Source organism: Sesamum indicum, linkage group LG4 (genome assembly GCF_000512975.1).
Source record: "Sesamum indicum cultivar Zhongzhi No. 13 linkage group LG4, S_indicum_v1.0, whole genome shotgun sequence".
NCBI classification, from domain to species: Eukaryota; Viridiplantae; Streptophyta; class Magnoliopsida; order Lamiales; family Pedaliaceae; genus Sesamum; species Sesamum indicum.
The window spans coordinates 9,743,669-9,758,682 of NC_026148.1; the positions used below are offsets into that span (position 1 = coordinate 9,743,669).

The window sequence follows — 15,014 nt, forward strand, 5'->3', positions numbered from 1 at the left end:
TTTAGATTTTTATTTTTTTAATGCATACAATTTATATATCAAATAATACAACAAATACTAAAAGCTCGTCGAATACAACAATAATTCTGAATAAAATAATGTATAAGAAACATAAACGAACAATAAATTATTATAAAAATAAATATGCGATTGCATTTATAAAATTCGAACTCATAACTTTTGAGTTTTGAGCCGTCAATCTTACCTTTTCAATAAATTCTCATCGGAAAAAAAAAAATTATCTACATTATTGAGTTAAGATTATCCTTATACCTAAGTTCCATTTTCTGACTATTTTTTAATATATATATATATATATATGTTCATAAGCATAAACAAAAATATCCATAAGTATATTTATTTATTAATTGTTTGGCAAGTAGTAGAGTATGAAATACTTTGTGTTTTTTGAAGAAATAATAATTAGTAAATGAATGAGAAGCTTTGAAGTCAATTACAAGCTAATGTCATGTTCTTGTCCCTACAATGTACCACCATTTTCCCTTTATTTATTTATTGTTTTTTTGCTATGAGTATGATACGTAATTTTTACGTGCATATAATAAATAATTATTATTTTTTTAAAATATATTATAAATGAGAATAAAATAAATAAATCAATACATCACAATTCAAGAAAAAACTAAATTTAAGAGTATTATTAATATAATAAAAAATAATATAATAATATCACAAATCATCATTTATGAGTGATATCTGCGTTTTATTTTTAATATTAGTATAAATAAATAAAATTTAAACGGGACATATACTTCCCCTAGGCCAAGATTCATTATTCTATCCTCTACTACTCTTTGCACGCAATGCGTCCAAATTTTGTTATGTCTTATATATTTTTTCGTAAAAACAAAATAAGTACTATAACTTAAGACAAGTATATTTGATGTTATTGTTTTTTATGTTTAATTTCAAATAATTTATCAAAAAAATATTTATACAGGGTATAAAAAATCATCAAAATATCCCTGAAAGTCAAGAAAATGCATAACAATTCAAGAATTTGTGTAGTTTTTATTTGGGCTCCGATCGAATCAATTACGTCACAAGCAAATTGAATTTGTACAGACAATGATACAAGTTATATCAATATGACTTGTCCAAATGGACCAGTAGTATGAGTATTCGAACAATCCAAAGCTAGCCATAATTTGTTTTCTGTTTTAAACTTTTTTTTTATTTGGAAAGATCCTCACCGACTTGAAAATTAAAAGGATATAGCTGTGATTGTTAATGCAGAATCTCAAGGATAATTTAGGATTGGTACGACCATCCACACAAATAGGAAATAAAACGCCAGTTTTTGAGTTCATCAAATATACATCTACATTAAAATTATAAAAATAAGAAAAATCATTTAGGCACAACAAATATCACATAAATCCAGCAATAAATGCTTGAAAAAGACAAAAATACCCTCAATAGGATTTCAATGCCCAAACAAGACTAAGATCCGCGCATTCTTACCCATATCGGGTGCGAGACAAAAATACCCTCAATAGGATTTCAATGCCCAAACAAGACTAAGATCCGCGCATTCTTACCCATATCAGGTCGCACCCGACCCATCCCAATGACTCGAAGCACCACCATTGATCATTTAATGCATGGATGGTGGATCTATATAGGTACGAACATTTGACACTTATAAAATACTTCGGGGGCATTTAAAGCTAATATATGTCATTTATTGAGAAAATATTCTTGAATATTTTTCCTTCGATCTCGTTCTTATTAATTTAAGCATAAAAGAATTTTAGTTGAAGGCCTCCCAAATAAGCCTAATATTTGCTTGTTTTCCCAGGTCCCAAATACATATTCGGATTAAATTATCCGTTGAGGTCACTATAATCTTGGACACGAATCATAATACTTGTTCGTTAAATCATAGTTTAACATAATAATGTATTTAATGGTTTTAATTAAAAAGAAAAAATAAAAATGTACAAGTAAGAAAGGAAAGAAAATAAGGTATATATACCTTAACCATAAAAACAGAAGGGAATATACAAAAGAAAGGCAGCATCAGCATCAGCATTTGGTGCTTCGCAAGAACTTGTTGTCTTTTTCTTCATTTTTATATTTTATTTTTGCATCCCGAAAACGCGTTTGCTTTAAATCCACGGAGACCCCCTCCTCCCCCCCCCCCCCCCCCCTCTCCCCCCCCCCCCCACCAAAAAAAAAAAAAAAAACATTTTTTTCAAAAAAAAAAATTAGGAAATTGAAAACACAAAAAATCCCAGCATGAGGTGCTCAACAATATCGGGGGGCTGTTTGGATGAATTCATAAATTTTGTCAGATACAATATAAGTTGTTATAAAGTGTTTCATAATATATACATATATATATATATATATAAAATAACTAAATCCTTTAAATTAATTTGAAATTTGTGATTATTAGCATTTTATAAGTTGTTTCATCTTATTTTATCAGAACCATTATAAAAATTTATTTTTAGCATAAGATTTTGTATCTTTAAAATGTACGAGATTACAAGATGTTTTAAATAAACTTATCCAAACATACTCGTGAACAGCTAGATTATAACTTAAAATACCATTTGAATTTTATTTCTATAATATGATTTTATTCATACTAAATGTTCATACAAATTTCCAAATTGGGCTAGTGATGTTTTCCCCTTTTTCACTACTTTTATTTTATTTTTAAATATATATCTGGCTTAGGTTTGAAATATCAATTTTAAGTTGATATTTCATCGTATATTATAATTTGCATATACACGTCATATTATAAGTTTCTGTTTGATTAAATACTTAAAAAATATAGTACTCACATAATGAATTAGCAGAAACCCTATAGATTCATAGATCGTTTGTAAAAGTACTAACAAACTACATATCAACACGAGCATTGATTATGAAGACACGACTGCATGCTTGTCTATAAATCAAGATCCGACCAACTGTATTCTGACTATAAGAAAGATCTATGCTTTTGTTCCACGAATCTAAAATTCCATATATTCTTCCCCTTATCGATCGATCTCATATTCAAAGAGAGCGCTTTGCTCCCAATAAAAAAGTCCAAACCCATAATATTTTCTATGTTTTTTGTTGTCTAAGATCCATAGATTGTTGTTTACCTCTTAGTAGTGTAGTTTAGATCAAAGAAAGACATGTTGCAATCAATTGTAATAAAATAAGCAATTGGGGAAGTGTATGAATTTGCAGTTGGGTAGGTTGACTTTTTTTATGTTGGATGTAGATGGACTTGGAGGGCCTTTTTCTATATATATCTCAAATCTCATCATTGAGTTGCAGTTACACTTACAACTTAACCAAATACATAATTAGTATTAATTCATTAATGTCTCTCTAATCATATCTAAATGACAGCTATGCTAACCTGACCAACTACCTATGTCCTCTCCAAACCTAATTGTTTCATTTTTATAAACCAATTAATTTGTAGTTTTTGGTATATCTTATTTTAGTTTATGTTATCATGATATTATTATGTTAATCTCGATATTTATTTTTAATTGACTTACTACTGATTTACTACAAGTCAAATAAATCTTGTATAACTAAATGACCTTTATAATAGTGAAGATATGCCTCATCACGCACTAACATGTGGGAAATATATAAGGATAGTTTGGTTGTTACAAAAAGATTTGTTTTACCTATAATAAGTTAGTAATAAGTCAATCAAAACTAAATATAGATTTTCATCCATTTTTATTTGTTAATAATATCAACAAATTCGATGAATTTTAAATAATCGAGTGGCTTATTTGTTAGACGAAAGTAAACCTCATAAATATTAGATGTAATTTTTAAAACCACAATGGGTCTACGTTTAATTACCCGAACTTTAGCGGAGGGCGGTATCATCATCCCTATAATAATTTTTCAGATCTAGTTCAACCGATATATATTTTAGGGTTAATTACACTTAAACCCTTATAACAGTACAACATTACACTTTTTCTCAAATAAAATTAAAATTGTACTTACATACCCGTGAAAAATTCTTCATTTATACCTAACACCCTTCCGTTAAAATTTGGACGAGGAATGCTAATGCTAACAAAAAAAAATGCATAAGTTTTCAATTTTTCACGTATATTTGTGTACTTACACACATATAGATATATGTAGGTGTGTATGTATATGGAGTGAGGTTAATATTATTGCAATTCATATATATACATATATGTATGTGTGTGTGTGTGTCTATGTGTGTGTACGTGGAATGAGGTTAATATCATTATGATTTTTTTTCTTGTAAGTACAAATTATTATATGAGAATATTAAATGAGGGGTAAAATTATAAATTTATGTAATTATTTTGCTAAGTCAATACTTTTCATTCAAACACTAATGAAAGGGAGTCACGTGTAAACAGTGAACTTTTAGAAAAAATGTAAATATAATTTTAAAACTTTTTTGAATGGAAGTATAATTTTACATCTTCAAAGGATGTATGTGTATTTAACCCTATCATTTATCAGTACCCCTAAAAATATGCAAATCTTGTTTTTCTTTTTCTTTTTGAATTAACATGGAAAGTAGATGAGATTGAGGAGCCCACATGTCACTTCTTGTAAGTTTAAGAGTGTAGCATAAAAGTCTTGATAATACCTAAAGTCTTTAACTCTAAATAAATCAAATTAATAAACCCCAATTTGCGGATTTATTACAAGAAACTATGTAGAATGAGGTTATAGTTTTCGATACCAAGCTGATCAATGAAAACTGGAGAATCCAAACATTGTAGAAATGTATAATAGTTTGATGCTCGAAGAACTTGTTTTACCTTGAATTTATAAATAGGCTTTATTGTAGTGAGTCGTGGAGTGTATGCAAAAATTTATATATTTTGAGTTGAAATCCGAAACAAAAGTGATGTGGGAAAGTATTTGCAATAAGTTCTTCTTTGATTTTGAAATGTATAAAGAGGTAATACGAGGTAGAGAGCGATACACACTGCAATCTATAAAAGAAAATACGCGTCTTTTTCGCTTTTCCAAAAGTAATACGAGCTTTTTCCTACGAGGAAAAAATACAAAGTTCATATGATATTAAAGAAGTAAGAAGTAGGCAGCATTGATAATTCACGAAATGGGCCTACCATAATACGAGACGAAGATATACGAGGCTTCCTCTCCTTAAGGGTTGAGAGAGTTTAATCACTAAGACATGAAGTTTGTATTAAAACTTAAATAATTCAATTCAGCCCGCATCAAATCCAAATTAAGGAAATTAAAAACCTCTAACTTGATGCTTTGTGTCGGTATTCTTCATGTGAAGTATTTTTTGCTCTAACTACATGTAAGTCTTATAATTTTGTACTTAAAAAGACATATTTGCAAGAAAAGGAGACTTTTGAGGTTACAATTACTCATATTTTCTCATACATTTGCAAAACTCGAACTCAAGATCTTATTCAACCAACCCTATGCAGATATTCTGCACAAGTTTGTTGCTTGTGTTTGTGGGCCTTCTGGCTGTGTCCTGTTTTACATTGCAAGATTCTGAGCATCAAGTATAGGTTTTGTTTTATAGCCTTATCAAGTATTCCCCTCAGCATATAAAATTTCCATATCATAACCGACTACCTTAAAAGGCAGGAAGATCAAAGATGTCCAAAGGGCAAAAGTCCAGCACCACCAACAAGATAATTGAAAGCCCAGCCCAGTTGACCAATTGCCCAAGATGTCTGATTCTATCACCAATTTAGGACACACTGCCAAATTAAGTGGTGCGCCAAGAATTCAACAACTCTGTTGTCCTCTCAAGATTCTCAAGTCTAATAATACAAGGAAAACTTGCAGTTAAAATTTGGGTGGAGGCTGATTTTTTCAGACAATTTCCTCTTTGCCCTACATTTCCACAGATGGAGATGAGATGGTTTCATCATCAATGTAAAGAATAATACAAAAAGTGATGGGCCCTATTTCTAGGTAAGGGCATAATAGTAAATTAATACATAAACTATTTAATAATGGCGAATTGGCAAGATAAAAGGAGCCGTTTACCATAAACACTTGGTGTTTTCTGCATTGAATATTTAAATGATTATCATATATTTTTTATTTTTATAAAATAAAAAGCGTGTCAACCATAATGTGAGGAAATTCTAATTCAAATCAAGTTTGATCAAATTTGAACTAATTATATGATAAATTGAGTATACTTATTGTTTGATTGATATATTCTGGTAATTAATTTGGTTCGACCAAACCTACTTTGAATAAAAAATTTCCACATGATGTACAGGCTTCGGACAAATCCACCTTTACTCACACTCCTTGAAGGTGCAATATAGCAAGTACAAGCCAGCTTTTTTGGTCCACATCAAAAAGACTGTTGATACGCACAAGAATTGTGCACCAAAAGGAAGAAAGACACAATGATCACAGATATTCTTAACGTAGCATCTATAAGCCAGTATGATTTTGATCAAGAGAATATGGATTATACATGACCTGTAAGATTCTTGAGAACTGCAAGAGCATTGCCAACAAAAAAAAAAATCAGCATTCTTCCTTCCTGACGCATTGGGGATTCCAAGATTTGGCATCAATTATTTGGGGGCATAATGCACATAGTGACTGACCCTGTTTCTTGTTCTACCTTAGGTTCCTGAATGGCAGCAATACCCTTGACTTGCAACAGACATATCAAAGCAATCAGTCAGTGATATACATTAATGTTCATAAGAGTGAACTCACATGCAGAAAAGAGTACCAAAAAAAGGCCTTATCTAATACCAAAAAAACCACAACTGAACTAATTGGCCATGGCTCTTATCATGATAGGCTCCAGTTATTTAGGCAAAACTATGAAAATCATGACTGCATGACTTTATTTTGCGTAAAACAAGCAGGTGCTTTGAATGCTTGGCACTTCCACATTGGTGTCCTCTCAATAGGCATTAAACTATTTCCAGACGTCGCCACGGGAAACACTGGCTGATTGCTCGCTGCAGTTTTGCTGCCATTGTCTTTAGACTGTGGCATGCCTTGAGATTTCAGCTCCTCCTTGGGGATGGTTTGATTTCTGAAACTACAAATGCTCAAGGGCAATTTTTTCTGCTTAATTCTACCCCTCTTTTTACCAAAACTATCCAAGGATTCAGGAGACTTATCCTTTGATGGAACCCCCACTTCACCATTTTGCAACTTCAGTTGATCAGTTTTACTGGGTTGCCATCCTTCCCCGTTCTCCAACCTTATGTCATCATCTCTGTCAGGATTTATTGTGTTCAAATCTACCATAATAGTGTCTATCACCTTTACTGGACCTTCAGTATCTACCTCTACTACACAATAGCCATTGCTTGTGTTGATGGAAGGTCGATTCCCTTCCCCAGGTGGAATTCCACTGCAAATACTAGTTCTCCGGGAAGAAGCTGAAGTTTTCAGCCTCGTACGCTTGTGATTCTTTGAATCAGAACCTGATGTGTTCTTCAAAATTCTTGGGGAACTATTGATGGACTGATGCAACTTGCGAGCCAATTCTTGATCTGTTCTACAGTTAGTTTTTCCTTTGTTTTTATTGTACAATGCTTCAACAGGTACATGCTTCTTCATCTTATTCACTTTTGGACATTTTTCTTTGCTGGCAGCCTCCTCAAGAGTGGCAACAAGATCCAAGGCACTCTTGGCAGCGGCCATTGCCTTTGCTGCTTTAGCAGCCTTCTGTTCAGCAACAGCCCTTGCAGCCTCTGCAAACTTTGCAGCTTCCATGGCAGCACATCTAGAGGCTTCAACAATCTCCTCATTTGAAAGATTAGTGTTACTCAACAGGGACCTTAATAGATTATTACGATGGGTATCATATTCGCTCTCAGCACTACGGGAAGTGGATAGTGCAGAGGAATTAACATCAGAACTTTGTCTCCTCAATCCAGCCAAAAGCCGCTTTCGGGGTGGCAAAAGGGCATCAGCATCCAAGTGATTAACATCACATCTATTTGTCTCCATCCCACAAAACTTCTTCAAACTACAATCAACAAATGAATATTCAAACCATTAGCATGCAGTTCCAGGTAAATCACCCTCAAATTTTTAATAACTTCGCAATACCCTTTCCCCCAAAACAACCTAATGCAACCCACTCAATAAAGGAAAAAAGATTACTATTAAATCAACAACAATCTACTACCAATTTAGTAGAACCATATAAAATATAATTGAGCCAAAACTTTGTCGCGCGAAATTCTTCATATACAAATTCAAAATGGAAAGGCTTTTGCGATTCGTTGATGTTCTCTTATTATCCAGAACTGAAGATATTAATCGAAAAAACATAATATAGAACAAAACCCTAGGGTTTCTTCTGAAACCACAGATCCAGAAAATCAAATTTAGCGCCAAACCTCAAATTCAAAGACAAGAGTTCATCCTCCTCCGATGATAACAGGACAAAAACAACCAACAAATATACCAAACTTATATTATCACAAAAGAACAACCGAAAAAAAAAAAAAGGAAAGGAAAGAAACAGGAAAAAGAACTGTCTTTTCAATTTAAATACCTCAAAACGCAGCAAAATCAATGGTAGAGAATCAGATCATCCATTTTCCTCCTTTGACGTTCAACTCTCACAAAATCCAGCTAACAGGATATCCTCGAAGAAAAAGAACAAACAAAAAACTAATTCAAACCCTTAGATTCAACCACCTTCCCCTGCTCCGATTCCCATTACTATCACCAAACAGCGGTCCACCAAAAACCCCGGGAAAATGCTCGGCCGTGCCGTTCGCTAATTAGATTAACAAACGGCGAATGATGGTGGTCGGATCGTCAAAATTGGAACAGCGAACTGGCGCCCGATGATTTCCAAGGTAAGAATTAAGAGTGTAGGATTGTTTTCCTCCTCTTCTATCAAGGATTTCGTCTTTTTCTTAGGCTGCTCTGTAAGAACAGATGACGAGCTATGGAGTGATTTCACCACGTATTTGTGGTGGCTGTTTGGACTAAATTACCCTCGTGAATTTGGGTGGCATGACGAAAATGCCACCTACAACGTATCTATCCCTACATTTTTCGTAGACCAACCACCACTGCATTAATTATGAATTAAAATCTTCAGTTAATTAAAGTTTAATTTATAATGTGGCCCTCCTTTTTGTGGAATGTGCCTAATTCCATTATTCTATTATGCACTACACATTTTATCAATTCGAAAAGGTAATTATTTAGATAATTCTTGTTTGCATTTAAATTATTTACACCGTTACGATGAAAAAAAGCGATACAAAATGTAATGATAATACTTCTTAGTAGTCGATTAAACAAATTTGAATGTATTCCAACATGGGTGTATTTATACTAATGGATGCATTTATTATGGTTTGCACGAAAAGACAATTTTATTTTCTAACATAGGTTTATTTTTTTATTACAGTGGGTGTTTCAGTAATTAGCTTGATGAATTTAAATACACGTGATCTTCTTTGAATTTTGCTTGGTCGCAAAAAGTCCATTCTGTCTTTGTGAGTTCTTACTCGGGCAACAATACATATCTATTGTAACACATATGTTGTATATGATGCTTGTGTCAAATACTAACAATTTATATGATTGATTCGAGGTAATAAATGCTGTCAAACACTAACAATTTATATGAAATTAACCATAATTCTTCAGACTTGAGCTGATGATGTAGGCTGATTTCTGGGTCCGGAATCTCCGCCACCTCCCTTGGTGCGGCCTTCATCGTCTGGTCGGAGTTTTACCAGCCCGTATATTGCTGTTCCGGTGAGGGATGCGAGTGTAGGCGCCACCAGATATACCCATATTGACTTGTAGTTTCCTGCTGCAACTGCTGGCACAATAGTTCGCGCTGGATTCATTGAAGCACCAGTAGATGGTCTGAACCAACAGCAGCTGATCATCGATGAGTTAAGTCGACAATGATTCATTAACTGGTGCAATTTTAGTATACTACTTACCAGCGACAAGAATGTTTAGCATAAGAGTAGCTCCGATTGCTATACCCGCTAGTTCTCCGACCTGGGAAACGTAGTTTTTCAAGTTCAAGAATCGTACTACGTGTATAAAATGTTTCTTTGGATACTAATTAAGAACTAATTTGTAATAGAAGATCTGAGCTGAAAGCTGATGACTCACAGCACGAGTATCAGTGGCGACTGCAGTTATGACAGAGCAAACTAAAGGTAATGAGGAACTCGAGGGCAAAAGCGCGGCTAGTGCCGACGGAAGGAACAGTGACGGCAGCTGAGATGAAAGGCGGGAACAGGGCTTTGAGGGCAGATGATGCGCAGAGGGAAGTTGACACCTGGGCGGCGATGTAACCTGGTACTTGCAGCCAGGGAAAGTGGCGGAGCGCTGCAAATGCTATGGTGACGGAGGGGTTGAGATGGGCGCCAGAGATGTGGCCCGTCGACAGGACGACTATCGTCACAGCCAGCCCCGAGCATGCTGCGTTCCCTATCAGGGTTTCTGCTCCGTCGTACTTTCGGTTTACTATTGGCCCTGCTGCGGCTGCAAATATGAGAATGAACGTTCCGACGAACTCTGCACCAACCTACACAAACATGAATAATGCAACTTATATGTAATGATGATGCATCAAATATAAGTAAATCATGTGTCACAAGAAATATAGATGAGAGACATGAAAGAAACCTTGCGGGAGAGAAATATGTAATTAGGTGTAGAGAAGCCGGCAGGCACTTGCGAAGTCAAGCCATTAAAGCCTTCAGTCTGCAAGTTGTCGATGGCATAAGCAGTGTCGACGTTGCCCCTGGCGTCGCCTGCCGACATCGCTTTGCTATCCCGACAACAAAATTGGCCACCCTTATGTATAAGTGAGATGCATGAACAAAATCGGCAGGTGATGAATTGCAGATTCTTAATTATAATGTTGGAGCTAAGGGAAACGGGGAGGAGGAGATGATTTGGAGGAGTAGTTGGGAGAACAGTGGATGTGAAGTCATACAAAATTCTTGAGTTCAATGTAAAGAATATAAGAAGGGAGGCGATGAGCGGCCGACGAGGGGACAACTACAAAATTGAAGCAGAGGGAGATGAATTGTTCAAATGTCAACTCCCAAGCCAACACCATTGTTTTTACTTTTTCTACTATTACTTATTCTTTGGTCAACTCTCTCTAACTCTGACTTGCCTCGTTTATTGATTGTTATAATATATATATATATATATAATATAGTATTATTACATAGTTTATAATTATTTATTGCCCCCCCCATTACATTAGGATTTTCATTTCCGTATTTCGTATACGTTCACATTTATTGTTGTTGACCACAAAAGTAAAGCCACTTATCTAAAGAACAAAAGCATTACATACATTTCCTTCCAGTAGAGATTTGGGCTGATTACGCCCAAAATGATAGAGATGAGTTTGAGTAGTTCTTGTTGACCTTCCCTTAAACTGTCTAAAATCTATTGATTTCTTGAGACATATCATTTCTAGATACCAGATTAAATAGAGAATCATCAGATTACATAACCCTGTTTTTGCAGGAATCATGAGACCACTGCTTACGGATTACAAACATACGGCAATTTAGTTGACAGATTACCAACAAATCTTCGTCCTAGGAGATTATCATCAGATAATCTTGAGCTTCTAATTATCACAATCACGAGATCGTAGGAACTTCAAGGGTACAATAGTTTAGGTGTCTCAATCATTATCAGATCAGAAAAATTGCCATGGTCCCAGTTAACGTATGGTGGCTTTGGTGATCGAGGAGATCGAAAGGCAGGTGAATGGTAGCCCGAGAGCTTGGATTCCAAGAGCTGCTCCGGAATCTCTTCCATTTCCAAATGCTTCATATTACGCTCCACCTGATGATATATGAACAATTAGTTTTGTTTGTACTCATAAAACTTAGTAAATAATTACGATAAAAGATAATGCAAAAGCTTTACCTTCTTTGCTGATGACTGAAGTCCCCCCTTAGCGGATAGCAGCACTGGCATATCTGATAAGCAGGCAGTGCAAACTAATTATCCAGACAGAACTTAATATCAAGACGAAGCTGATTATTATCAATCAAGAGACGACTATAATTACCATTATTTAGTCCTACTGACTTCAGAAAGCAGTCCATGTCAACAGATTTCATCCGAGCTTTGATGCATTCTTGATGATTGTGAAGAAACGTCTCCACCAGAGAACTACGTGCTTTGTCTTCTGCAACAGCGTTCAACTTTTGGCCAGCCCTTGACTGTGCCAGTGGCTTAACTGAGTTTGTGACGTCAGTGAGTGCTTTCCTACCTGCAACTTTTCCTTTCTCATTTACCACCTTCGGTAATCTTGCTTTAGCATCACTGGAATCCGTCTCGATAGATATTATATTCGCGGAATTGTCTTTCTTCTTTGACTGAATTTCAGAAGGCTTTCTTGAGTTTGATATGTCATTCAGAGCCTTCCTTCCCGTAGGTCCTCCTTTCCTACCCGTTTTGATTACAGTAGGCTTTCCCACAGGAGTAGCGCCTATATAAGGTATCAACACATGAGATTAGATAACATATGCAGATGATCTAACCAGAAAATCTCTTCAAGTGACTGTTAGCTATAGAGGTGAAAGTTACCATCGTAGAGTAAATTCAAGTTCTGATCTTGGATCAGGCGATGAGCCGGGGTTGCCATGCGTGCTTCTTTCACAGAAACTTTCCTTCAAAAATTAATAGAGTATGTTGGTATTAGCAACAAACAGTGAAATAAACCAAGAAACAAGAATGTCTCCTTCCACCAAGAACGCTAGCAAAAGAGTGGCGAGTGAAATGTGATGGGATTAAACCCATTTTGCATACCAATGACTCATTTGGCATTCAGCAAGGCACATGAGATACAGAATATATACACTAAAATTTGATCACTAATAACTCAAGAAATGCAAACCCTTTGCACTTCTCAAAATTTTGAAACTCTCAACTATAATTTAAATCAAAACAGCAAAGGAGACCTGATCAAAGATAGAAGGGGGACAAACCAAGAAACAAAATCACCGACAGACATTGATACATTGAATCAGTCACATTATTCCCACAAAAATCAGAGCAAACAACCTTTACAACATTCTTAACCCAAAAAAAAAAAATAAATAAAAGAACCCAGGGTTCATATCAAATTCATACATCTAAACTTAAATTCCAACCTCAGAAAAAAAGTCGAACTTAAACTTCTCAAACAATCATCTTTGTCCCTAAATTGAAGAACCAAAACACCCGCATCCCCGAGAACCACTCCAACAAAGCAATTGAATAACGAAAAAGAAACAATAAATCATGGCCAAACATTATAATACACGCAAATTCACACACGTAAACAGGCATCCACACAGCTTCCCCTGCGCCATAACGGGAACTTACCTTGGAAATTACTCAGAAAAGCTGCAGGATTTAATAGCGAAAACTCCAGAAATTTTTGTTGACAGACGTTCTCCTTCAATTCAGTGAAAAATTTCTCGCTTATCCTCGGAAGATTATCCTCTCCTTTCCCCTCCTCTTCTTCGATTTCCCAACGGCTACAGAAATTGAGTTCTGAAATGTGATTGTGCGCAACTTTTTCCAGTTTTTGTATATAAAAGGGCGGTTGAGAGCCAACGGTCAAATTTATTGGAAATATCCCTCTCGTATGGGCTAATATATATGCAAAAAGCCCACACGATAAATGGGCCAAAACTAATGAGAGCGTTATGGGCTGAAGCCTTCAAAAGAAAAGGCTTATGGGCCCAAAATTTCTCCAAAAGAGTTTTCTTTTATATTGCATTTCATTTATACACGTCAGCATGTTTATATTTTATTTTATTATATTTTACATATACACATTAATTGATCAAAATCTATGTCGCTACCACTTTAATGTCAATCTCTCTTTTGTACACAAAAAAAATTAAGAAATAAAAATCTGGGTTTTTTATTTTTTAAATAAATATATATTATATTTAAATATAAAATAATATTTTATTCTTAAATTTTAATTAAAATCGCATTTAAAACGTGTGTAGGTTACTTTTAGAATTAGAGGTAAATTAGTTTATTTTTAAAATACAAGAGGATAATTTAATATTTTTTTAATATACAGAAGTATTTTACACATTTCGTATATCAAAAGGGATGACATGCATTTTTCCCTTATTTTTATAAACGTGGTGTATATATGGATGAAAATAAAAGGATTGTGGCATATTGACCACACCATCTTCATAAATAAATATCCAACCAAATTTCATGCATCATCATTCATTTCAAATTATTACACATCTTCTCCCCATTCCCACAATCATTTCAATATATGTCTTTAATTTGATGTTTGCCTTTTCTCCTCACCCTAACGTCATCCCAATTATCATTCACTTTCACATTCATTTTTCACTCTCTCTCTCATTTTTGCCATCATTCTATATTTATGATCATTTACTGCTTCTGCTGTATTTTTCAGACAGCATAATTCATTCGCAACGTTGTATTCTTTAAATGTAAGACGTTAAAAACTTATACTCTTTAAAAAAATATTACAGAATTACTCACGATTTCAACAAATTCGTTCAAGTTAATTACAAAATGTATCGTTACTAACATTTTATAACTCTTATAATCTTTAAAATAAATTCTAACATCGATCTCGTAAGATCTTTTAAATGGGTTTTTTTTAAGATTTTAGCAAAACTCTTCAATTTTTGAAGAATATATTAATTAATCACAAAATTATGGTTACTGAATATGACTACATTTTTTACTAATTTGGTATTAGGAAAAGGCTGATGCTGAGGTAAGGTAAAAAGTGTTGATTGGAAATTCAATCAACATAGTTTTGCGAGATTTCATGTGATGTTAGCCAAGAAATGATTAGAGAGGGGAAGTGGGCTAAGGGGCTCATTATCATGCGAATTCCGATGGTCCCTCACAGCAGACACCCTCAATAATTTCTCCTATTAGTTCGCACACACTAAGTACGTACCTGGTTTATTATTTATTATTAATTAAGTTATTATAATTACAGTGGTTATAATATC

The 15,014-nt window shown here is 34.3% G+C and overlaps 2 protein-coding genes and 1 pseudogene across 2 annotated transcripts; all 3 read right to left on the minus strand.

Annotated features, from left to right (window-relative positions):
* LOC105160447 lies at positions 6,274 to 8,941 on the minus strand. Its single transcript, XM_011077819.2, has 2 exons — positions 8,534 to 8,941; positions 6,274 to 7,999 (listed from the first exon to the last, which is right to left on the minus strand). Exon 2 carries the CDS (start codon positions 7,978 to 7,980, stop codon positions 6,844 to 6,846), a length of 1,137 nt encoding a protein of 378 aa, XP_011076121.1. The 5' UTR covers positions 7,981 to 7,999; positions 8,534 to 8,941; the 3' UTR covers positions 6,274 to 6,843.
* On the minus strand, positions 9,472 to 11,015 carry LOC105160698 (annotated as a pseudogene).
* On the minus strand, positions 11,310 to 13,562 carry LOC105160448. Its single transcript, XM_020693451.1, has 5 exons — positions 13,369 to 13,562; positions 12,589 to 12,666; positions 12,068 to 12,490; positions 11,923 to 11,975; positions 11,310 to 11,838 (listed from the first exon to the last, which is right to left on the minus strand). The coding sequence occupies exons 2-5, from the start codon at positions 12,644 to 12,646 to the stop codon at positions 11,650 to 11,652; spliced, it is 723 nt and encodes a 240-aa protein (XP_020549110.1). The 5' UTR covers positions 12,647 to 12,666; positions 13,369 to 13,562; the 3' UTR covers positions 11,310 to 11,649.